Source organism: Neopelma chrysocephalum, unplaced genomic scaffold (assembly GCF_003984885.1).
Source record: "Neopelma chrysocephalum unplaced genomic scaffold, ASM398488v2 Primary Assembly neopelma1_82, whole genome shotgun sequence".
Classification (NCBI taxonomy): Eukaryota; Metazoa; Chordata; class Aves; order Passeriformes; family Pipridae; genus Neopelma; species Neopelma chrysocephalum.
Window position 1 is genome coordinate 1,942,847 of NW_020897744.1, and position 24,914 is coordinate 1,967,760.

At 53.9% G+C, this 24,914-nt stretch overlaps 1 protein-coding gene across 6 annotated transcripts; it reads left to right on the top strand.

Moving 5' to 3' along the window:
• The first annotated feature begins 238 nt into the window (after window positions 1–238).
• On the top strand, window positions 239–21,524 carry FLOT2 (flotillin 2). 6 transcript variants are annotated; one of them, XM_027690907.1, is made up of 11 exons: window positions 239–343; window positions 8,561–8,642; window positions 10,940–11,030; window positions 17,165–17,288; window positions 17,689–17,807; window positions 18,238–18,351; window positions 18,444–18,563; window positions 18,986–19,200; window positions 19,302–19,485; window positions 19,662–19,811; window positions 19,988–21,524. In XM_027690907.1, the coding sequence occupies exons 1-11, from the start codon at window positions 295–297 to the stop codon at window positions 20,024–20,026; spliced, it is 1,287 nt and encodes a 428-aa protein (XP_027546708.1). In that variant the 5' UTR covers window positions 239–294; the 3' UTR covers window positions 20,027–21,524. The 6 variants fall into 6 exon arrangements, with proteins under 6 accessions (XP_027546708.1, XP_027546709.1, XP_027546707.1 ...); XM_027690908.1 differs by lacking the exon at window positions 10,940–11,030 and adding an exon at window positions 12,631–12,721; XM_027690906.1 differs by lacking the exon at window positions 10,940–11,030 and adding an exon at window positions 12,772–12,862.
• The last annotated feature ends 3,390 nt before the right edge of the window (window positions 21,525–24,914 follow it).

A 24,914-nucleotide genomic window follows, 5' to 3' on the forward strand; every position in this document is an offset into this window, starting at 1 on the left:
AAACTCCCTTCTAACCCTAACCCCAACCCTATCGCAACCTATTGCAGTCTCTCACTCGCACACACCCCCTGCACACCCATGCAGTGTCACCCACCCTTGCACACCCCAACATGGCGGCGCCCACAGGCCTCCCCCGGCATGAGGCGCCGACCTTCCCAACATGGCGGCAGGTCCCGGTCCCGCCCCCGGGGTGCGGCACCGACCTCCCCAAGATGGCGGCACCCGCGGGCCGCGCCCCCGCCGAGCGAGGCGCGGGGGGTTGTGGGGGCGGGCGGTGGCGGCGGCGGGGGCGTCATGGGGAATTGCTACACGGTGGGGCCCAACGAGGCGCTGGTGGTGTCAGGTACGGCCCGGGATGAGCGGCAGGAGAGGGGCTGAGGGGTCTCTGTCGGGGTGGGGGGAAGCACTGAGGGAGTTGGGTGTCCTGGCTGTGAGGGGGCTGTCAGGGGTTCGAGGGGTCGCTGTCATGAGGGGACCATGAGGGAGTTGCCGGGGGTCTGCTGGGAGCGGGGGATTGGGGGTCTTGGCTGTGAAGGGCTCTTAGTGGTTTGAGGAGGGAGCCGGGGACCCTGAGGGAGTTGGGAATAAACAGGGAGGGGAGAGATGTGGTGGTGGAACTGGGGGGCATCTCTGTAATAGAATGTGATAGAAGGGGCTCCTGATGGGAACTGGGGGGTCTTGGCTGTGACGAGACTGTCAGGAGTTCGAGGGATCCTTGTCGTGAGGGGATCCTTAGGGAATTGTGGGGATATCTGTAATAGAATTGGGGAGCATCTCTGTAATGGGGTCTGCTAGGAGGGTCCCTGGTGGGAACTGGGAGGTCCTGACTGTGAGGGGAGTCTCAGGGGCTCGAGGGGTCCCTGTCATGGGATCTGGTGCTGAGGGGGGAGCTGACCTGAGGGGGTTTTAGGGCACTGAGGGAGTCTGGGTGGTGCAATGGGGGTCTGTCCCTGTCAGGGAGGGGCTCGGAGGCACTAGGGAGGATCCCTGCTGTTGGGGGGACCCAGGAAGCTGGTGGGGTCTGCCTGGGGGAGTGTGTGGGATCCTGGGGGGTGTTTGGCAGCACCTGCTGCAGAATGCCCTGTGATTTGGGTGGGGGGGTCCCCAGAGGGAGCACTGGGATGTTGTGGGGGGAAATCCTTCCTTGAGGGGACATTGAGTGGGGGTCTGTGTCATGAGGGAACCTTGCAGTGTTGTTCCAGGAGTGTCCTGCTGTGGGTGGGCACTGAGGTGCTGGGGGTGTCCCTGTGAAGCGGGGCCGGGGGGCAGCTCCTGCTGTGTGGACCCCTGGGCTCCAGGGTGGGGTCCCTGCATGGACCCCGGGGCTCCAGGGTGGGGTCCCTACTGCACAGAGCAGTGGGCGAGGTCTGGTGCCAGCAACACCCCCGATGCTGCTGATTTGGGATGATGTCAGGCAATGGCACCGGCAAAGCTCTGGGTCCCCTGCCAACAGTAAGTTGGCTTTGCTGGGGAAGGGGAGCTGGTTGTGAGCACCCCCTGGGGCAGCACACTGCAGGCTTGTCCCTGGGGTGCCCATCTCATCCATCACGTCCTGTTGCTGCTTCCTTACCAGCACGTCACCTGGACTCTTGGTGGTGCTGACACTGGATGCAGGTGATGCCCATCAGATGTGTGGAATGTTACCAGCAGCTGAGCTGGTGGCTGAGGTTGGGGTTAAATAAACCCCAAGTGAAATCTCCGGCGTCTGACTCAACCTGTAGCTGCTCCAACACTGCCAAAGCTCCCGACTGCACTTTGGCATGGACCAGGCTGCAGGTGGACAGGGCTTAATTAATTATTGTTAGGTTAATTAGTTATTCTTAGGTGATGTAAGGGCTGGGAGCTTCACTCTGTGACAGACTGGGGCCAACTGCAAGGTAGCAACCAGCTTAGATACAGATGTTGGTCACTTCAGGTGTCCTCCATCATGTCACATCCCCTTTGTCAGTGCTGGCCCAGCTTTGGGGAGGTTGCTGTGATGCTCAGACCTAAACTCACCCATGTGAACATCAAGGATGTGCCTCAGTCATGGCTCCGCTGCGCCTGTGGAACTACATTGTTGTGTTTTTGGAGCCAGAGTCTCCAGTGGGCTGTGGCTAGTCTGTTATCAGTTCATCTCTCTCAGATGACAGACCTCTTACGGGAATTTCTGAGGAGATGCCAGGAGCAGGCTGCAGTCCTGGAAACAAATATGCCTGCTGTGGACATATTACAAACCACACCTGCCAGATTCCCAGAACAGCAGTATTCCTTTCGGTTTCCTGGTCTCGTCTGTTCCTGTTCTCTGCAGTTCCCAGTGGAATCTAGAGCTGATGTTGTGCTTCCCTCCAAAGAGACACCCGTCAAAATTGGCACTGCTTGGTGAAATGCCACATTTGCGGGAAGATTGGGAAGCTGTGCTCCAGGTGTGCCCTCAAGTCTTAAAGCTTGGGTTTGCTTCTGTTCATTTGTGGAGTTTACAAGTCACAGCTTGCAGGATGAGCCAGCAGGAATTTGTGGCATCCGCTGGCAGTTCCAAGTATTGTGCGTTCCCAAAGCCTGGAGCAGTGAGCCAAGGACACTCCTGGATGTACAGCCATGTTCTGGGAAGGGTGCAGAGATCACCTCAGGCTCTGCCAGTCGGAATGGGGTTTGGAGCTGCCACCAGACGTGGTTTTCCTCCTGCACAACTCAGTCTGCAGACACTTGCTGTCTCCTGAGGGCACCAGCTGGGAGCTTCAGGAGCACTCGACAGGTTGTGGGAGCTCTGCAGCTCCTCTGTGCTCATGTGCAGAGCAACTGCCAGGGCATTAATGGGAGGGTGTTGCTACAAGCAGTTGTAGTTCCAGGAACTTGAGTCATGTTCCTCCAAGGAAAACAGAGAAGACCTCAAGGGCCAGCATTAATTTGTATGATACTAAGTTGGATTTGAGGAGAGAGGAGGAGGGAAGAGGAAACCAATAATAATTACCAATAAACCAAAATAATATTAAATACATTTTAATTAATTTAAATCAAATATTACTAAAAACAGGCTTTTACCTTGCAGTCTTGAATTGTCATACAGTTGTTATTTGAAAGTCTGCACTTTGTGGGAGGGCATCTCCAAATCATGAAGCCAGTTGAAAGTTTTCTTTATTATAAATTTAGCCTGTGCCCCTTGGCCTTTAGTCCTGGGCCTCCCCTGGCATGTGGGTGTTTTCTGGGCAGGGGTGTTCTTTCTTTTCACTTTCTTGTGAGATATTTGAGTTCCCCCAGTGTTCAAGGAGCAGCCAGCTGTGCCTTGGGAAAGTGGAACTTCATAGCCTTATTTGGGAAGCTGCTTCCCAGGCAGGGCTCAGCTCTCTCCACTGGCACTCATGTCCTTCCCCTGTTGAGCAACATCCCTCTCCTTTTAAGAAGCTGCACTCAGCTAAGTGATCCACCGGTGAACTGTGGAGCCCAGGCTTTGTAAGGATGCCCCACAGAGCCCTGTGGAGGCAATGATGATCTTCCCAAATTTTGGGTCTGTCTTTGCTGGGTGAGGTTTGGTGCAAGCTCTGAGGAGGCATTGGCAGGCGCCTGGCGCATCACTGAGCCCGCTGCAAGCACAGCTGGAGCCAGTCGAGTTTTCAGGGAGATACACAAAGTACCTCTTCATCCTAATACCTAAATATTCCCACCAGCCAAATAGGCTGTGAAATGCTGGTTTTGGGTTACAGTCTGGTTGAATGCAGCTTTCATGGATCGATCTGCTGATTTTGAAATGTAACGCTGTAATATTTCCACAGAGTTTCGTAATAAGGAAATATAATTTCTAATGGCCACGTTCATCTTACAGTTACCAAACAGTGTTGCCCAAACCTCTGCAGTTGGGGCACTTTCCTTCTGGCTGTGGTGGGCTGCAGGATGGCACTGTGCGGGAGCGGTCCAGCAGCAGAGGAGCTCTGAGGAAAACACCTGGAGATACGTGACAGGGAAAGGTTGGCCCAGCCCTCTGTGTTCCTGCGTGAGAAAAAGCTACTGCTTCAGCAAAAATTCAGGGTGTGAAAGAAGGAGAAAGATCAGGGGAATGCAACCCAGCTAACCCATCTGTATTTCCTAGGAGAACGCTGCAACAAATCTGTTGCTCATAACACCTAGAAGAACACAACTATACATAATTGCCATGTCCAGCTAATCTGAGTCCCCCTTGGGTGAGCAGAAGTCAGCCTGAGAAATACACTCCAGCCCAGTTTCTCAAACTTTACTTTAGTGCACACCCTTTGGGGCTCCTTGGTGTCTGTCAAACTAAAAAAAGAACTAGCAGTTAATTCTAGTTTTGTGTAGACATTTCCTGCTGCACCCCAGTAGTCGGGGGTAGTCAGCCTTTCCAGAGCCACCCTAAACTCTCCCATCCTGGTGCTGCATCCCTCTTATCCCTGCAAGAACTGATTGTGATTTTGAGACTGGTATTTTCATGGTACTGCTCTAAGTTGAAAGCCTGAAATAAAGACTTTTTGAGGCTTTGCAATCCCTTCCTGCAAGAGACCTACAGTCCACAGTGCAAAGAGGAACTGGTTTCTCAGATACTATAAAATGAATATGAAACTGCCTGGAAAACCATTGCCAGGGAACTTGACAGTAGCTCACTGTTCAGCTGAAAGAATTTATCAAGTAAGTCCCTTGTTTTGGCTTGGATAATGGAATCGAGAATGTGCTTATTGAATTTGCAGAGAGTACTGAGCTGGGAATGGGTTTGAGAGCTTTGAAGAGCTGGATTAGAGTCAAAACAAACTCAGCAGATTGACCCAATGGGCTGAACGAAATCTGCTGCAGTTCAGTAAGGAGAAATGCAGAGATTACACTGAGGTGAGAACAGTTGAGTGCATGAAAATGGAACGAGAAGGTCCAGGCTGTGTCCTGTGGAAAGATGAGGTGAGCAGCAAGAGCCACCCGAGCCCTAACACTGGTGCAGTTCCAGTTCTTCAGCCTCAAAAATAATAGGAGTTTGTGGGAAGGAGCAGGCAGCTTCAGCTGGGTCTCATGTGAGGTTTTGCCCTGTCTGTGTTCATGCCTTCAGTTCAAACTGTCCCCCAAGGTTGAGGTCGAGGTGATCTTCTACCTCTTGCACCAGGCAAGCTGTGTGCAGGAAACTTGTAGTGGCACTACAGATGGTTTTCTGCCAGGTTTAACTGAGCACTCCTGCAGGTTTCAGTTTGTCATTTTAGCAAGCCAAAAAAATCTTTCCCCACAGCCGGTTTCTCACTCCTTGTGATGCTCGGTGGTTGCTGACAGAGTGCAGCATCACAGCTGGTCTCAAGTCATGAGGTTACCAGTGCTCCAAAGGGCCCCTATCCAGCTCCTCTGTGATGTTTCATTCTCAGGAGGTAATTTTTCACCTTTTCGCAGGTGGTGGAGCTCAAGGTTTCCTTGTCAGGTGCTTGTTAAATCTCCAGGGCTTGCAAATTACTCTTTGGAAAGCATGGCAGGAGAGGGAGGTGGACAATAGCCTCAGGCCTTTCCTTTTAGTTTCCAAGAGGAATTCTGGGTAGTATCTCCGCGGTATTATTTTGTAGCTTCGTTGTGGTTTGTGTTCTTTGAGTTTCTGTTTACGAGATAAGTTGCTAAATGTGTTTTTAAACTCACTCTGTAGCATTGATTCTCATTTAGTCATTTTGATATAGATTACATCCAAAACAAGATAACCAGCATAATCTACTTTCATCTGCTGCAGTGACCATCAAAGGCTTTTATGGATTCAACTCAGAACCCTGCATCTTTCTAAATTAATTTTTGTTAACCTTGTGCCATTTCTGCATGTGAACAAAGCCTAATTTATATGCACAGCGTGGCCTAAGAGCCAGACAGTGACTTTAGTCTGGGCCCTGCTTTAGGACATGATTTTCTTTATGTATGCCTTTGCTTTCCTCTCTCTCTGCATTATCTCTTTTGTCAGTAACTGTTTTCAATTATCAGTTTTTTCCTTGTCTGTCTGCGCTCAGCAGCCTGTTTACCACGACCCAGTTTCGGAATGCTCACCACTTCCTGCCAGAGAGATAACTCAGTGCCCAAGTTACCTGCGGAGAGCAAACAACACAGAGCTTGTTCAGATTGTCCCAACTTGGATGTTTTGAGCCCTGTGTCCCTGTGACTGTTGGGACTCACGTTCTTCCTTGCCCGACATCCATCGGGGCAGCAGCTTCCTGCATCTGCTGAGAGCTCCTTTTATCCACCAACTCCCAAGCGATTAATCTTATTTCATAAGAGAAAAAAAAAAGCCCAAACAAACAGACAACATACTTTCTCCTGGCTCTGGGAATTCTTGCTTGAACATGGAACCCCTTTGGGAAGAGGCCAAGCTGGCTGGCAGCTCCCTGGCTATGAATCCTCTGTTTGTGGCCCTACAACACTGCCCCGGAAGAGCACGGTGGATGTTTGTGGAAGTGGCCAAGCGACTGTGAGACCCAGGCTGCTGGAACAGTGGGCATATTATAGCTGGAAAAGGCAATTTCTCTGCCAAATCTTATTGTGCAAGAGGGTTTATTCTTTAGCCTTGCAAAGATTTCGCTTTGTCGGTTCCTTTTTTGCTTGCTCTCTGAGAATTGAGAAAGAGGTGGCAGTGCTGCCATGGAAAACGAGCCCTCAGCTCCTTGCCTTACCAGAACAGAGCTCTGCTGCGCTCAGATGTCCAGCGTGCATGAAAGCAACCAGCTGGCATCCTGCTCCTCATTAATGTGTTAGATTTCCCTGTTTTTCTTATGCTTTGCACACTTTTTGACATATAATCTAGCTCAGTAGACCGCGTTGTATAGCGCCAGGAAGCAAATGTGGAGCTTGCTTTGGGTGTGATGCTAAATAAGGTATTCCTTGCATTTCCTGCGGAAGAAAAAGAACATCTGTGTGAAGAGATGTTCCTGTAGCAATGGTGGGTTTAGGGTGCAGAGCTTTCTCAGATTATTAAGAAACTATTAAAGACCACATAGACCCTGTGAAATAAAATACCCTTCTGTGTGGAGCTGCTTTTCCTGACTGCCAGGAACACCTCCCTTCCTGTTCTTGGAAAACAAGGGCCTGGCTGAAAGGCTGAGCTAACTGGGCTGACGTCCTCCAAGAAATGTTAAAGGCCTTGTGGTTGCTGCAGGATATTGTATCATCAGCTACTGTAACACTTGCCTGGCCGAAATAGCCTTCCAGCTACAGGAAGAAACCATCCAAAGGCTGGCTCAGAGGTGACAGGAGAGAATATTCCTCTAGGCTGTGGAGAACAGGAGATCTGAAAAAGTCTGTAAATCGTTTTCCCATTTGTGTTTAATTCCTACTGAAAAAGAAGGGTGAAGATTTGTAGATGGGGCTGATCTGCTGGTTTGTCAACCATCACATGGAAGCCAGTGAAGCAGACAGTATCTGACCAGTATCTGGAAACAGGCAGCATCTGGAAACAGGCAGTAGCTGGCTGACAGCAGAAGATGGACAGACACTGGAGGATCAGTAGGAAGAGGAGGATGTGGAGGGCAGTCCCCTCTTGCTGGCACACTGGCCTGGATGTGTGCTGCCTTTCCTCCTTCATTGTGACCTATTGCAGCAAACTTAGTAATGGTCACTTCTCTTGAAAGGTCTGCTGGCTTCCTGCTTCTCCCTTTCCCCTCCCACGACCCGAAGCTGCCACAGCCACGCTGTTTTCCGTGTTCCTGTTTTCCGTGTTCCCTGTGCCGGCTCTGTCTTGCCTGCCTAGATCCATCCCACAGGGCTGGATCTGTCTGTTGCTCTGTTGGTACAGTGCTCGCCTTCCTGAGGCCCTGGGGCACTGCTGTAGTAAGTGTGATTATGGATAGCCGAGGAGGGAGGGAATTCTGGCTTGATCCTCCCAGCCTGGTCCTAACCGGGGAGCTGCAGAGCTCCTCTCTTCCCAGGCTGGTCACTGGCAGGGTGCTCTCTTGAAAGGCAGCAGGTGTCTTGTTCCTTAAATCAAAGGTTATGGAAACCCAGACAGCATCTTCCAGCTTCACTGGGATCAATCTTAACTGTGTCAGAGGAGTTCTGGAGGCTGCCTGAACCCTGGGCACAGCCAGCTCTGAGATGGACCATCAAAGCATCAGGCACTGCGCTGCTTGCACAAGCCAGAACTAGGAGGTATTTTGGGGGAGGTCAAGGGTTCTTCCCTACTCCAGTGCTGGGAGCTTCTCTGGGAATTTAAAGGTGGTTTGCAGTGTGTGGTGAGGGAAAGGAAATGGATTTCTTATGTGGCTTTCCATAACAATTGACATCACAGTTGAAGATGTTGGAACATTTCCAACATTGATTCTGATTGCTAAACTGCTTAACAAAACTAAAATAAAATCCTGGTTTGAAATACAGTCAGTTTCTGTGTGTTACTGTTCTTCATACTGAATTATTACAAATACTGTTTTCCAGTTTTATAAGACAATTCCAAAAAAGGTTGCCTTGGGAAAACTGCCATGTGAAGCCCGTGGAGGTGAGGAAGAGCATTGGGTTCCTAAGTGGGCAGACTTGTTGTGAAGTTGTTCTGCTCATAACTCATTCTGGATGCAGTTTTTCTCTGCACAAGAGCAATGTGCATGTGTGTAATCCCAGTGTCTCTGTGCTCTCTGCTGTGCTGCAGGTGGCTGCTGTGGCTCTGATCAGAAGCAGTATGTGTATGGAGGCTGGGCTTGGGCTTGGTGGTGCATTACTGACACTCAGAGGTAAGGAGACCCCTGTTATTTGTGGGTTTTTTTGGAGTAGGAATTAGGCAAAGCAATCCCAGTGGGGCTGTCAGCAGTATCTTTAGGAACATGGGACTGGGTATGAAACCATGGATGAGCATCAGAGTTCTCTGCTGACTGTTTGCATGGGGACAGCTGTGTGTACACAGTGCAAAAGACACAGAAAAAGAAATCCCATGCTTTCAGCTGAAGTACTTTTCAAATGGCCTCTCTGTCCACACCTCTCCTCAAACCCAGGGCCATCATGTTTGCTTGGGTTTTTTTCCTTTTTAGTTGTGGTTTTTTGTTTGGTTTTTTTTCTACATAAAACCCATCAAGCTGAGAGAGCCACAGCCTGACTGGTCAGTGTGTTTCTTCCTGTGCTGGTGCAGTGAGTGCTGAAGAGGGAAAGAGCTCTGCTGACCTTCCCAGCTCTGAGGCTCTGGCAGAGGTGCTGGCAAGGGCACTGGGCTGGCTCATCCACGAGTTCACAAGAGGAGCCAAGTTCTGCCCAGTATGGCCCAACCCCTCACCCAGTAACAAACCTGTTTGTGGCCTGCAGTGCCCCCTCCTGCTCCTCAAGTCTCTCTTTCTAAAGATCTGCTGACTGCTCTCACCTTGGGAGCAGATTGTTCCGATTTAAAACCATGGGACTGCCTTTCTCTCCCTTTTCTCAGCCATGGATTGTGCTTGCTGCTGCTTGCAGTCTAGTCTCTGAGCTAACATGCTGTGGTAATGCTCCTGTCCTGCTAATACAGCTCTTTGTCTCTAGGATCTGTAGGAATGCTAACTCTCTCCCAACACATCCCTCACACTCACCAAAACAGGCTTCCTCCATCTGTGTAAAAAAAATAACAGGGCAAAGGATAAAGATGTGACTTTTGGGTTTTGCACTGAGTGATGGGCAGAGGTTGTAGTTAACCCTTACTGCCTGGTCTTCCAACCTCTTTTCCCTGTTCATGTGTTGCCACCAGCAGACAATTGAGCATGTTGCTGCCCTCACTCTGCAGATGATACACTGCTCACCTGGGGGTCATGCACCTTCTCTTGCTCCAAGGGGTCTTGGCTGCTGCTGTGTTTAATCCAGACAAGCTTCATTCCTGAGTTTTTGTGAGGCATCTTGTTGGGAGAGCTGTTAATTGAACAAATGGTTCCTGCTCCTATTCTTCTTATGTGAGAAGTGCAGAGAATGATGTGGGACCTTGACCTGCTGAGTGCAGGAGGTAACGGATATATTTGGGAGGCTGATTTATTAAGTTAAGGATAGGCTGAATCCAGGGCCAAAACTGCTTGCCAGGAATGAGCTGTTATGTGGGAGAGATCTGGGCATTATTTAGCAAATGGGTCTCTTGACAGGTATTCCAGCACCCAGACAAACCTTTTACTTTAAAATCTATACCCCCGGTTCACACCACGGGATATGGGGCTTAATTCTCCCCTCGAAAACAGAGCCTTTCCCAAATGCCATAAGCTGTGCCCCAGATGGAGCCCACTGCATTAACATGAAGAGTGAGGCAGGTTTCCTCCTCTGAAATTAGGACATTTTTTCTGGAACTGCCAGTGCTGTCAGCAAGAGAGACAGCAGCAATTGTGTTGCTGTCAGCGGCGTCCCGCCAGGTAGCACTAACCTGGGAACAAAAGGAACAGTTAGAGCTGGCAGGGTGCTGGGCACTTATTCTGCTGCAACCTTGAGCACTGGGGAAAAAACAAGGAAAACAAAATGCTGTCCTTGTTTAGGGATCAGAAATAAAAGCAGGGAGGGAGACAGCATGGTCTAATATGCCTCTGGGGGAGCCAAATGGTGTTAATTCAGCTTCCCAGGACAGCACTTGGAAGCAGATTCTCTCCTCAATGCCTTAGCCAGGGGTGGGTAGCCAGGTCTCTGCCACTTTCATTTTTTCTGGCCTCTCTTAAATATTGACATAGAAGCATCTAAATTATTACGAAAAGGAATTTTCTGTGTGCAAAGATTACTTCAACAGAGAATTCCAGCTGACTCCAGGCTGGCTGTCCAGGTGGGATAGATGGTTCAGTTTCATGTGCAGGGTGGAGATGAGACCCCAGCCTGCCTATCCTCATTAAAAGAAGCAAGTGGATGGTGAAAACTCCCCACCAGAACTAGGGAAGCTGATCTGCCCCATCATTACGGAGCCCTGGGAGTGGGCAGTGGGAGAAAGGCAAACTGAGCAGGGAAAAGCTGAAACCTGAAAGTCTCGTCTGTCCTTTGCAACGAGTGTCTTACTCTCTGGTAACTGCTTTGTGTATTTGCTGTCCTACCCTTATTCCTCGCTGCTCAGAGTGTCTTTGGAGGTTATGACCATCCTCTGTCGCTGCGAGAATGTTGAGACGTCGGAGGGGGTCCCACTGTACGTAACAGGGGTTGCACAGGTAATAATCCACCAGCTTCCTAACATCCTGTCTAACTGTTTGTCCCTCTGTTTTGAGCAGCAGCAGCAGCAGCAGCAGCAGGATAACATAAAACCTAATGGTTTTCTAATGGGACAGAAATCTCAATACCTTCCTCTCCTTCCCCTTCTCCAGCACTTGCCCTGAGGCACTCCACAGTTTATAGGTAATGCAGACAGGTGCATCCTTGGCAAATTCCAAATTCAGTAGTTGCTGTACCAAATTTGCTCCTGCTGTAACCCTTTCCCTGCCAGCACTGTTTCCATTCTGTGCTTGGTGGAGAGCAGAAGGGCATCTGCTTTTGTGTGGAGGCACAGGCAGGCCAGGTTGGATTCTGTACAGGATTTGGGGCAGGTGGGAAGGCAGGTTTTGTGCCATTTCAAAAGGAAACCTGTACACATGTAGGAAAATTGCAGCTGTACCTGGCTCTGCAGTTTTAGCTATGGATTTCCACTCAGCCCTTCTTCCTCCACATGGACACAGTGCCCATTTTGGACGTCGTCACGTTTGAAAGTACAGCACAGAGACCTCGGATGAGCGTCAGCACACAGGACTGGCATTGGCACTGTGAGCAGCAATGACCCGACATCCCTGTGAACTGCCAGCTAAGCAGCAGCACAGCTTGGAAATCGAATTCAAAGTGTAGATTAGGTTTTCAGAAGGCTGAAATCCTGCAGTATCTGATTAAAGCTCTGAATGCACATGGCAAAAAATGCCTGTGCACGTCCTGGACAGTGGGATCTGTTTTATCAGCTCCCGGTTTGCGTGCCAGTTTAATTAGGACAGTGGCCAAGGCAGGCATGAACTTGCAGGGATAGGTTTCGGCACTTCCAGCCAATCCTGGAGCGACTCAGCTTGCACGCAGCAGCCCAGGGCAGCCCCTTCATGGTTCAGATGTTTGACCTAATGTTCACTGACACAAGCTCTCTGCCCTGTGGCTCCCTGTCCTGACTCCCAACGCCTTTCCGGCTTGTTATGGCTGACACGGGAGCTTCCTGAAACAGAGCCTGCCATATCCAGGCATGTCTCTTGTTTTTACAGATTGTGACCTGCAGACTGCTGGGTCTGACCAAAGTGCCTTGTGCCCACCTTGGGTGACTGAGAAAGCTCTGGAGCTTCAGGATCTGTTCCTGGGTGCCTGATGCTCTACAGGCCTGGCCTTAAAGAGCTGGAGACTCATTTCCATTTGCCTTTGGGTCACGGAACACTGCAAAAATAGAGGGAGAGATGAACCAGATCAGGGGGTAGGTCTGCGGTAGTGCTAATCCAGGGCTACTTCTTGCAGCATCAGTGCCAGGTTCTGCCAAACACAGGGCTCCTGTGCAGCGAGTGGGAGCATCCCAGTTCTGTGCTGTGCTTTTAAACCAGTGACACCATCCTGCACTGCTGCGGCATTGGGCAGTGCGGCACAGTGAGCCTCTGACTGAGGGCCCTTTGGAATCCCAAAGCTGCCAGCTTCTGGCCCTTCACCTAGCCCAGCAGGAGGCAAAGGGTCACAGGATCGTTTGCTGATAAATTACCTTTAAGCATTATGTGAAAATCTGCTTCTTGGCCAAAGTGCCGTGTCTGTCTCCAGTCACAAATACGCTCCCTCGGCTGCATTCTGTGCCTGTCTTGCATTACCTGTGAGGAGTGTGGCAGGTAGCCTGGGGCAGGAGATGCAAAGGGAAGAGGTGAGTGTGTGTAACCTGGAAACGTGCAAATATTTTACGTTTTTTGGCAGGATTTCCCTAGAGATAATGACGTTACAGCCCAGGTGTGAGGACGTAGAGACGGCGGAGGGGGTAGCTATAACTGTCACAGGTGTGGCACAGGTACAGTAACTCCAAAACATCATTTCAGGAATGCATGTCTCTAACTTACCTCTGGTTTTGCCCCTTAAGAGGTTGCTGTTGTCCAGGCAGAGAAGCCAACTGCTCTGAAACAAATCCTTGTGCAAAACCACGCTGTCCTTGTTGATTCAAACACACTCCAGCATGTCCCGTGTGGTGATGGGGGTTGTGACCTCTTCTTCTCTCCCTGTAATCATTTTTTTCTGGTATCTCATTTGTCCCTGTGGCAAATGAGGTGTGTGGGGGTGACTTGATGTGTTTGTGGAACGCTGATGTGCCACGGTGCCCTCGGAGCCATGTGTGACCCCACAGGACTGAGCTGTTCCCTCCAGAGATGGCATCGAGTGTTATATTGCTTTGTATTATTATTGTTAGCACGTGGACCTTGTAATTCTTCACGGTGAGTTAAAGCTTAAAAAAAATAACTTAGTCCCTCCAGGCACTAAGATTTGTGTGTGAAATTTCTGGATTGAATTGAATTTTGATTCTCTCCAGCCTTCTTCAAATGTAAGCACCAGCTCTTGCTGCTTGTGACAGCACAATGAACCCTGCTCTTCTGGGAGTCTGAGGTCTGCTGCCCTGGTACAGTCTGTCCTTGTGCCCAAGTCCTGCCCTGGGGAGGTTGCTGGGAGGGAAATGTTAGCTTTTGAGGGAATTTGGCTCCATAAATAAGCAGCTGGATGCTTTGATTGAGAATTGCTCCTGACAGCTCATTCTGGGTGTATAAACCAAGAGTGGCTCTCAGTGCACACAGGGCTGTGGTCACCATGTGTCCGAGGCGTGTCCAGGTGTGTTATCACAGGAGAGGTGGCTGCCACATTCCCTGTGGGGAGCTCTGGAGCTGAGGGTAGCTGCTGAGTGACACAGTGATGTGACCAAAATCCCTCATGGCTCAGAAGGCTCCCCCAGGGAAGACCACTATGGTGCTGCTGCAGCCCTTTTGAGACCGAGCGCTTGACAGATTTCCTCCAGTGCTCCCAGAGCAGCAGGTTCCTCCTGGGTTCATTGGTTTGTTCTGAGCTGATGCTGCAGGGGAGCTGTGTTTGTATGTATGTGAGTGTTTAAATTCAGCCAGGAGCAGTTTCTGGATTGTCACACGTGACAGAAGGGCTGGGCATGACCGTGACTCAACAGCAGATAATCCATCATCCTCCTGCTGTTGGAAAACAGGGATATATGCAAGAGCACCAGCATGGGAGCCAACATCTTGGGCAAGTCCTGACATTGATGATGTGAGCCAGCATCCTTGGTTTCATCTTATCAGTACTGTATATCCAACTTTCAGTTGTTTTCCAGTTCTTTATATCCATTTAGCTGCTAAGGTGTCACATAATCCCAGTGATCTTTGCATGGTTGGCAAAATATGTGCACCCATGTCTCCCTTCACACTCATTTCCTAAATATGTAGGCTTTTCCTTCTGTTTCTGTGAAGGCAGCATTCCCTTTTATCCTAGTTTTGGGACATCCCTCCATTGCCTGCCTAGGCTGGGTGGTGTGTGGTAGCAGAGAGCTGGATCACCTGGTGCCTTGATTCAAAAATACAACTCTCAGTTCATCTCATTGATATTACTCTCTCTTCCCACTGTTCATTTTTTTCACTGTCAGTTAATTTTAAAGGTGAGAAGCAAGGAATTGCCTCACAGAAGGCAGGCTTGAGGCTGTTGGGGATGTGCATGGCACAGGTTACCTTAATTTTGCAGAAGTACTTTTGAGGCAAACGTTTATCCTTTTAGAGCTTGAGCAAAAAAGGAAAAATTATTTCTAGAGAAAGAGCTTTTAGAGTGTTTGCTGTAACAATAGAAGTGCTTAATGTGCATAAGGATGCTGTTCTTTTCTTGAAGAGGGGTGTAATGAGTGCTCACCAGTAGCCTCCTTTCTGTGTTGGCTGGGTGCTGGGATGTGCTGGGATGCTGCTGCCTTAGGCCAATGCTGGGCTCCACATCCTTCTGTACCATTTTCCTGAGCCTCAGGCTAATTGGATTGTCTCGACTGGCCCCTCACTGTGAGTGCAGCTGGCTGGAGCTGGAGCGGGGTGCAGCGGTATCGATCCTCCACACCGGATTGTTGGATGGAGGCTCTGATTCCCTGCCAGCTGAGTCCTCTCCCTCTGGTGGGAATGACATTTGAAGAAGCGCCGAGTGTCGCAGTGCCCTGCCTGAAATCCTGCAAACACGCTGAGCACAAATTGCTCAACCCCTGTTTCTTTTGTGCAGCCTTTGCTGTGGAGGTTGGTGTCTGTATTCTGCGCAGAGCCAGGATCTGAGCTGTCCAGGGCTCAACAGTGTAGACTGGCTGGCTTTATTCAGAGGCTAAACCATTCCTTGCTCCTAAGTACCGCAGGGATCCTCCTAACAAACATCCCACTCTGTGCTCTGTCCTCCCCACAGCTCCCGAGGGTGGGGATTGTTTAGAGAGGTGGAATTGCTGGCAGATGCACACCATAAATGTTGCTGCTGAGTCTAATTGGTTTTGATACTTGCAAAAACCTCATGGAGGGCTCACACTCCCGGGTGCAGCTCCACAGCAGCTCTCCCAACTCCCCCTTGTGTGGGAAGAGCACACTGCTGGGTACAGGGATGAGAAACCACTGGGACTTGACCCTAAAAGGATCCTAGAGGTTTTAGGACAATGCAGAAGAGGATTGCCGTGCTTAGCTGTGATTCAGTCTGGCATTTTGACCGAGAGATCTCACCTGGGAAGCAGCATTAGGAAATAGGGTCAGCCCAGGTTGATGTTTCTTCATGTTGTGAGGGACAGGATTGTGGCAGGTGAGTCTTGGCCAGCTCGCCACATCTAATAAGGTCCACCTCCTGTCCCCCAGAAGGTGATGGTCCGTCCCAGTTGTCCTTCTCTCTGGCAATGTGGGGGCCAGGTGCTGCTGTTTGGCTCCAGAGGGATCATTTTGGATGTGTGGGCTGTCAAACAAGGCTTTCTCAAGAAATAGTTGTGTTGCTTTTGCCAGCTGGAAGGGCTCTTGTAGGTGTCAGGATGAGGTCTGTAGGCTGTGAACCTCTCAAGAGTGTGCACTGGGACCCTTGGTGAGCCCCTGTGGTGCATCTGAGGCTTTGGAATTCTCTGAGCTAGGTCCAGCCAGGGCCCCTGGGGCAGGACATGGGGTGCCACCAGCCCCTCGTGGGACAGGAAGCACTGCCCAGCCCAGCTGTTTCCATGAGAGGGTGCTGTGGGACTTGGAGATCTGTGTAGCTGCAGTGGCACTGCTCCCTTCTCTGGTGCTGTGGGACCTGGAGATCTGTGTGGCTGTAGTGGTATTGCTCCCTTCTCTGATGTTGCCAGGCACAGGGACACCTCTATGTCCAGGCTTTGCCTGAGCCCTCACACTGGACATGGCCACCAGGAGCTGTCACCTTGGTGGGTTGTAGCTACTCGTAGTTGTGTGCTGTAGAGCTCTGTGAGCAGAGATCTCCACTGCCTAACACACCCCACAGGGGTTTGTAACCTACTCTGCCTTTAAAAAGCAGCCCCGTGACCAGCAGGCCCCTGGCTTGTCTGGAATGGGAATGTTTTTACACCTGGCTCTGACAGTGGGAGGTGAAAGAGGTGGCTGTGTCCCATCTCTAGGGATCGCCACCGGACTGACCATGTGGAGCAGAACAGCCAAGTCCTGGCCATGACACACTGGGGACACCTCAAAGGACAGCCAGGAGCTCCTTGCCACAGGCAGGACAAACCCGTGTGCTGTGGCCATATTGTCTCATCTCTCCTTCTAGGGAACATTGAATGGAGCCCCTGTTTTAAGCTGCTCCTTGGGCACATCAGACTCTCTCTCGTTCTCTGCCTTTCCTGGCTCAGAAAATTAATTCTAGTGAAGGAGGAGGAAGAGAAAGGTAACGAAACGGGCTTTGGTAATAGCAAGCCCTCTCCTGGCTCTGGTGTTGGTGCAGTGACTGAACTGGTAGTTCAGGGCTCTTGGTAGGGTTTCCATCAGATGGGACAGGTAGGGTCAGGCTCTGTCCCCACTGCTGTGGGACAGATGGCTGCAGAGAGCACCTCTCCACACTGAGATGCCATCAGGGTTTGGAGAGGTGTGAACCCTCGCCACTGATGTGTGCCTGCAGCAGGGCTGTCCCCCGCAGCAGTGAGCAGGGGCTCGCTGGCTGGTCCGGTGGCCTGACCCAGTGTGGTGGCAGCTCAGCGTGATCCCTTGAAGCATCAGTAGCAGGGGGGCCTGGCAGCCTGGTGGTGGTACTGCTGCTTCTGCTGCTGCTGCTGTAGGGTGCCTGGACAGGCACCTTCAGTCCCTTTGGTTTTGTCTCCTGTCTCTAGGTGAAGATAATGACTGAGAAGGAGCTCCTGGCTGTGGCCTGTGAGCAGTTCTTGGGGAAGAACGTGCAGGATGTGAAGAACGTAGTCCTTCAGACGCTGGAGGGACACCTGCGCTCCATCCTAGGTGCGGAGGCGCTCGTGCCCTGAAGGCATCTCGAGTGGCTTTGACCCTCAGCTGACCCCAGCGGTATCGCTGCCACCGCAGCTGCCACACGGGACCTGCCTCCGCTGACTGCAGAGGTGGCATCTCCCCTCCAGCAGCTCCTGCTGCGCGTTGTGATAAATGACTTTTCAGTGCCTGCAGTAAGAGATGTCTGAGTCCCTCGTGGGTTACAGGTAGCGTGTGTGGGTGGTGGTTGCGCTTGTGAGACTGAGATGTTGGTGCCACTGCAGGGGCAGAGGATTACGACCTTGTGCCCAGGCCTCAAGAGATAAGGGACAACAAGGATGTTGCTGAGCTTAGACCCACGTCGTTGTGTGTTACCTGTTCCAAATAAAGTGCTTCACCTTCCTTCCCCCTGCAGGGACCCTGACAGTGGAGCAGATCTACCAGGACAGGGACCAGTTTGCCAAGCTGGTGCGGGAGGTGGCAGCCCCTGACGTGGGTCGCATGGGGATCGAGATCCTGAGTTTCACCATCAAGGTACACCCAGACATCGGGTGCTGCACTATGGGCAGAGCTGTAGGAGCAGCAGGGCAGAGCCTGGCTCCGGCTCCTCCGCCGCAGCCGGCTGGAAGGCTCCAGCTGACAGCCTGCCCCAGCCCTCCGGGAGTTTCCATGACAGCCGCCGCAGCATGTCCTGTATCCAGGCAGCTGGGCCAAGAGCACAGGGTTAGCTGCCTCTGTAAACAGGCTCGTGGAGAGAGCTGGCTGATAACCCAGCCTCCAGGGAGTCCAGGGAAGATGTCGAGAGAGCCCGCCTCTCCCTGCCCTCCCTGTTTGTGCGGATCAGCTGACATGGCGCATTCTGACCTCGGCCTGACCGCATGAGTGGCTGCCCAGAGCTTCAGTGGGGAGGGAGCAAGATGGAGTCGCTGGTTTGAAGTGCTTGTGACTTATCTCCCCTCCCCAGGATGTCTATGATAAGGTGGATTACCTGAGCTCCCTGGGGAAGACTCAGATTGCAGCTGTCCAAAGGGATGCAGACATTGGAGTGGCAGAAGCCGAGCGGGATGCTGGCATTCGGGTGAGTCCGGAGATGTGCCGGTCTTCCCTGGAGCAGCCTGTTTAGCTCCAACTGCACACCCTGAAGCTCTGCTTTCTTTTCCCTCTCCGCAGGAGGCAGAGTGCAAGAAAGAAATGATGGATGTCAAGTTCATGGCAGATACCAAAATAGCAGATTCCAAACGGGCTTTTGAATTGCAGAAAGCTGCCTACACTGAGGAGGTCAACATTAAGGTGAGAGTGTCCCACAGCCCACCGCTGTTCCCTGGAGGGTTTGTGATGGTTGTTGATGGCTCTGGGGCTTGTCAGCTTCTTTCTCCTACATCTTTTAGGAGAGTTGGAAGTGGAGAACCCGGGACTGTGTGTCACTGTGTGAGCTCTTGCAGGAGATTCCTCTCCTGTTTGCAGAAATTTGGTGGGACTAGGAGGAGAGGAAAGGATGGGGAGGGTCATCCAGGCTGAACCTGGAGCTGGTTGGGCTCGAGTGGCGTGGGAAAAGTGCACAGGGAAGGACAGCACCGAATATTGGGATGTCACCCCTGGGAAGAGGTTCAGTAGCAGGAGCTGTGTCTGGTTTTAGGCCCTGCCAAGGGTCCTTATGTCTGCGCACAGGAGCTCGTGGCCCAGACCCCTCTTCTCCTCTCCCCCCGTTGCAGACTGCAGAGGCCCAGCTGGCCTACGAGCTGCAGAGCGCCCGGGAGCAGCAGAAGATCCGTCAGGAGGAAATCGAAATCGAGGTGGTGCAGCGCAAGAAGCAGATTGATGTGGAGGAGAAGGAGGTGATCCGGATGGAGAAGGAGCTGATGGCCACCGTGAGGCAGCCGGCCGAGGCCGAGGCCTATCGCATCCAGCAGGTCGCCGAGGGAGAGAAGTGAGTGAGCCCGTGACCTGAGCTGGGAGCACAGTGCTGCCCCAGCTTGTGGGCTCTCTGCAGAGATCTGGGCTGCTATAGCACTGGATTTCCCTTTCCAGGGTGAAGCAAATCCTCCTTGCTCAGGCAGAGGCAGAAAAGATCCGCAAGATCGGAGAAGCGGAGGCTTTTGTGATCGAGGCCATGGGGATGGCGGAGGCTGAGGGGCTGAAGCTGAAAGCAGAAGCGCTCCAGCAGTATGGAGAAGCTGCCAGGCTGGCTCTAGTGCTGGATGCACTGCCTGAGGTGAGGAGGGAGCAGCTTTCCCCTGCCCTGGGCAAGCTCTGGGGAGCTCCCAGGCTGGGCCATGTCTCCTGCGGGCACAGCAAGGCCCTGTGTGGTGTGTAGGGATCTTGCCCAATGGGCTGCTGACCAGTTTCTTGACCCTCTGCTCATTCCACCCTCCCTCCCTGCTTCCCCAGATCGCTGCCAAAGTGTCTGCTCCCCTCTCCAAAGTGGATGAGATTGTTATTCTGAGCGGAGACAATAACAACACCATGTCTGAGGTGAACCGTCTGCTGGCTGAGATTCCCGCCTCCGTGCGCGCCCTCACTGGTGTGGATCTCACAAAGGTGAGCTGGGCACTGGCAGCTGGCAATGCCAACAGCTCCTAGGGCACAGGGACTTGCCTGGAAGCTTTCAGCCTCTCAGGGAGCCTCTCCTTCCCCAGCCCTGCCCACCACAGAGTGCAGGCAGTTCCCTGCCTCTCTCCTCCAGCCCTAACAGTTTCTCTCTTCCCCTCCTGCAGCTTCCCCTGTTCCAGAAAGCCACCGTGGCCAAGGAATGAGGTTGGCCAACCCAAAGCTAGTGAAGATCACTCCCTGTTATGCACTCAGACATCAACTGCCTTCGACACGTGGGAATTCCTTTTATATCAAAGACAATCTGGTTTTCATTTGTAACTGGTGCCTTATTTTGTAGGGCCAGAAAGATGCATGTCCTGTCTGCTGCTCTTTTTATTCCAAGGGTGGGAGGGGATTTATTTTGTAATTAACTATGTATTGTCTCAGGCCAATCCTTCCCCAGATACGACTGGCAGCTTGTCTGGTGTTGCAGTCCTGGTGCCTTGCTGTTCTCTGCCCTCAGGTGAGCGCCCAGAGCTCAGGGCAGAGGCTTGGTGGGATGTGGAGCTGTAGGAAGAGAACAGTCAGGACCCCCCTGCTCTCCCTCAGTGACCCTCCTGGGCACTGCCCCAGCCCTGTCTCCCACAGCTGTCCCTGTGGCTGGTTCTCCCTGTCCCAGTGTCTCACCCCCGGTGCCCCTGCAGTGCCAGCAGCCCTGCCCAGGCTGGGCTTCCCAGAGGTGGCAGTCACCCCCCAGGAGAGTGACAATCCAGCACTGCCCACTGGTGCTGCCCACTCCCATGCTACTTCCCCTTGAGGAAGTTTCCTCGTGGGATCTGGAGTGGGGAAAGCTCTGAGGGGCAGAGGGAGCCCAGCTCAGCCGTGGTGAGATCCCACCACCAGGAATACCAAAAAGTAGTGCTGTGCCAAAGCCACCTGTCCCCTAAGAGGGCAGGGAAGCCACTACAGCTGCTGTCCCTGGGTGCTGTGGTATATCCTGACCCCACAACCACTCAAACTGTGGGTCAGAGGTGGGGGGGACCAGCAGGACACTGAGTGGGGACAGGCTCCTCCTGTACAGCTGCCTGGCGACCAGTGTCCCTGTGGCTGGGTGCTGGCCAGGAGCTGCCCCAGCAGGCAGTGCAGGAACCCCTACCTCACTCCCTCCCCCTGCCTCTTATGGCCAGTGGCTTTGCTGCCTTGTGACAATGTGAAAGGGGTTGTCCCCTGTGTGTGTCCGTCCTCCCTGCAGTGCCACCAGGGCCCTGCGCTGGCCCATGTCTGTTCCCTGCCTGTCTTGATGCCTGTGCTCGATGTGGATGTTACAGCCAGACCCGTGTGTGAGGTCAGCCTGGCGCTGCTGCTGAGGTCAACCTGCGCTGTGGTGGGATTTTGGGGGTCCCTCCACTGGCTCCTGCACCCCCAGCTCGATGCTGGTTGCCGTAGGGTGGGGGAAGATCCCTCTCCACCGACCCAAAGGGACAGCCAGTCCCTTTGCCGGGAGTGACCCACTGCAGGAGGGTGGGTGCTGCGGGGCCCCCCATCCCCTCCCTGCGGCCGGGGCGGGGGGACCGGCGTTATCAGCCCCCGGCTGGTGCCGGCCCGCGGGCGGTGGGTGCAGATCTGGCGCTGGCCAGCAGGCGTGCCGGGCCGGGCCCTGTATCTGCATGTGCCTGCGCCCGCCGCCCGCTGCTGTGAGATAATAAACCCGTGTCACCTCCCGCCTGGGCTCTGTCTCGTGCCTCGCGCCCGTCTCTCCTGCCCCAGCACCCCCAGGATTGGGCTGCCCGGGGGCTGCTGGTGTTCCCGGGCAGGTGTTCCCGCTGGAAGGGGGGAATAATGGTGTGTGGAGGTGAGGTCCTGGCTCACACTGAGTTCCCTGCAAACCCGGGAACTGGTGACCTCCCCACGGTCACTGTGCCCCCGTGGGCTCCCTGCCCCAGACCTTCGTGGGTGTAGAGCCTTGTCCTGCTCCCACAGGGACAAACATGCAGCCAGGAGCCACCGAGGGTGGCCGGTGAGCTCCACTGCATGGCCCCTGTTATGCTGGGGGTGCTGACCACTGCAGGGGCACCCCAAAAGATTGGCACCCCAGGGGTTGGAGCAGGGCTGACATGGATGGAAGGCTCTGTCTGTCCCAGCAGCCAGGTTGGTGACAGCAGCTCATCTCCCCCTGTTCTGCCACAGGAACCCTCTCCCAGCCCCACACACCCTTCCCTGTGCTGGGAGCCGGTGGGGTGGCTCTGGGGGTACCTGTCCTGCCTGGAGTCACCCAGTGAGCAGGAGCAGTGACAGCCAGCATGGGATTGTCATGGGGGACCTTGCTGCAGTGATCTCCCAGGGGTAAAGATGGTTTCTCATGCTTTCCAGACCCTCCATGTCCCCCTCAGACACCAGGGCAAGACAACAGGCCCTGTCCTATGTGTCCTGCAGGGTGGCCCTGCAGATAGGCTGGGTGGGGACAGCTTGGCAGCCCCCAGCACATCCTTATCTGGAGCCAGACATGCTGCCCTGGGCCAGCACGGCTGGTGGGAGGGCTGTGACACAGGGGGGTCTCCTGTGGCACCCAGGGGTCCTCTCACCATCTCTGTGATATCAGCCCCGGGGGGACACTTGGGCCCCCTCTGTCCTGAAGGGCGCAAGGCCACAGGGCAGGGCTGCCCTCAAGTGCTGTGTGTGTGCAGAGTGGGCAGTGGGGCTGGCGGGCACTGCCTGGGATAGGGACAATCCTACGGGGCTGGCAGGGCTTGAGGGACTCAGGGACACTTTGCCTGTGTTGCTGCTCTACGTGCTGGGGGTGCCTGTGCCACAGTTTGGGGAGCACTACGGGCTCCAGGACACCTCTGGGTCACTGCAGGGACCAAAACCAGGAGGGGACAGTCCCTCGCAGCCCCCGAGTCCCCCACATCCTCATGTCTGGTGCCAGGGTGGCACCAGGGTCTGGCCAGGCTGGGGGGGACTGTGGGTGATGCTACCCCTGTTCCTGTCACCCAGAGGTGACAGCAGGTCTGGGGACACCTTGTGTGGCAGGGCAGGGTCCCCGATAGCCGGACGCTGCTGCTTATCGGGACCCCCACGCAGACGGTCCCGGCAGGGGGTTATCACCTCCCCACAGCCGATTTCCAGGAATGCCGGCATGTCCTGGCACAAACAACCCGGCACAATGGCACAGCACCTGCTGCAGGATGTGGCCCTGTGGGGACAGACAGAGCTGGGGGACACAAATGACCAGGGTCATGCATAGGCAGGTGACACTCATGGTCAGAGGGTGCAGCCACTTGGAGACGTGTGGCCAGGGGACAAGTATGAGCGGGGTCATGCACAATGAGAGGACACAGCCCTTGGGGACACGTGTGGTCGGGGGACATGTCTTTGGGAGATACCTCTCTGCAGGGGACACATCCCCATGGGAGGAAGGTGCACTCACACAGGGGACATGAACTCCCAGGGTACTTGTTCCTGCAGGGAACACATCTTATTTGAGGGGACACACTGCATGGGGACATGTCCCTCAGGGGACACAGCACTTTGGAGTTCACCCACCCCAGGGGGACACAGGCTCCTCACCTGGAAGTGCCTGTGCAGAGTGACCCCCTGAACCCACACGTCTCACCACCACCATCCCAGGCCCCATCCCCGTGGACTGCCACCCTGCCCTGTCCAACACCACCGTCCAGCAAGTGGGAGCCAGTTTGCAACGAATGGATAGCTCCCCATTTGGGTTCCCCAAAGCTATGGGAAGGCATAATCCTGGTGACCACAGGGGTCAAGGTAGGAGGATGGGGAATTTGTGGGGGCCGCTCCCATACCCTGAATGCACAGGGGGTGACCCCACACAAGCCCCTCATTCTCAACCCCCCCATGGGCAATTGCAGGTTGGCAAGAGCTGCTTGGGGCTGGGCCCCCCCGGGCAGGAAGGGGTTAAGGGCCCCATCCAGCTGTGCAGTGCAGATGTGAGATATGCAGATGAGGCAGAGCAGGTTTTATAAGGCGGGTGCAGACCCAGCACCCCACAAAACCCCAGTGCCACCCTTATAGGTAGGTGCCACCACCTGGGGAGCTGCTCTCCTGCTCTGGAATGATGGGATTTGGAATACCCCAGAAGGGGTTAGGGGAATGCTGGAGTGGGGATGCAATTGGGAGCCTTCACCCCACTCTGGAACAGCGGGACTGGAGGGTAGAGGTGGGATAGGGAATTGTTGGGGTCAGGAGACTTTTGGGAGCTCCTGCTCCTCTCTGGGGTGGTGGGAATGGGGGGACAAGGAGGATGTAGGGGGGATACCTGGACAGGCAAGCCACTAAGAGCCTCCATCCTGCTTTAGGGTGATGGGATTGGGAGGGATAATGAGGGAACAGGGGGGTGGGGGGGTGGGGAGGCCTTTGAGAGGCTCTGTCCTGCTGTGGTGCAGCAGGACCAGCGTGACAGGGACGGGGTGAGCGGGACAGCGGGGTGGGGATGGGGCGATCCTGGTGCTGTGCTCCCTAACCACACGCTCTCCCCGCGCAGGCTCCGCTCCCTGCTCCCCGTGCTGCCGCCGCTCCGAGCAGGATATCATCGTATACTGTAAGTTGGCTATGAGACACTACAGTATAGATGATGTACTCCCCGGGCTGCACCGACCACCCGCCCGCCAGGACACGGCGTGGGACCGCGACGGGGGGGGCACCGGGGGCGGGGGGAGGCGGGGCTGGGATGTGGGACTCGGCGCTGGGAAAACGTGCGGGGTGGGGAGGGTGGTGGGATGGGGCACCGCGAGGTGCGGGAAGCTCCGGGCCCCTCCAGGGATCCGCGGCCGGCGGGGAAACCGTTACCATTACTGAGTTTAGTAATGGTAACGGTTCTGCCGACGGCCGGACACGCGGCACGGCACGGAACGGACACGGACACGGAGATGGAGCGCCGGGATCGGGCACGGGACAATAAAAGGGGGTTACAGCACCGTGTCTCTGTCTCTGCTTCTTCACCACGTCCCCCGGGGGCTCCAGGCCCGGTGGAACTGGGTCACTGGGGTGGGCCGGGGAGCTCGGGGGTGCACTGGGACGCAGGGTGGGACAGGGAATTTTGGGTGCATTTGGGTGTCATGGGGCACGGGGGTACCTTGGGATGCGGTG

Excerpts from the sequence above, each read along its gene's own strand:
- FLOT2 (XM_027690907.1), top strand. The coding sequence starts at position 295 with ATGGGGAATTGCTACACGGTGGGGCCCAACGAGGCGCTGGTGGTGTCA. Across the intron at positions 344-8,560 it reads CGAGGCGCTGGTGGTGTCAG|GTGGCTGCTGTGGCTCTGAT; the intron begins GTACGGCCCGGG and ends GCTGTGCTGCAG. Across the intron at positions 18,564-18,985 it reads CTGAGGAGGTCAACATTAAG|ACTGCAGAGGCCCAGCTGGC; the intron begins GTGAGAGTGTCC and ends CCCCCGTTGCAG.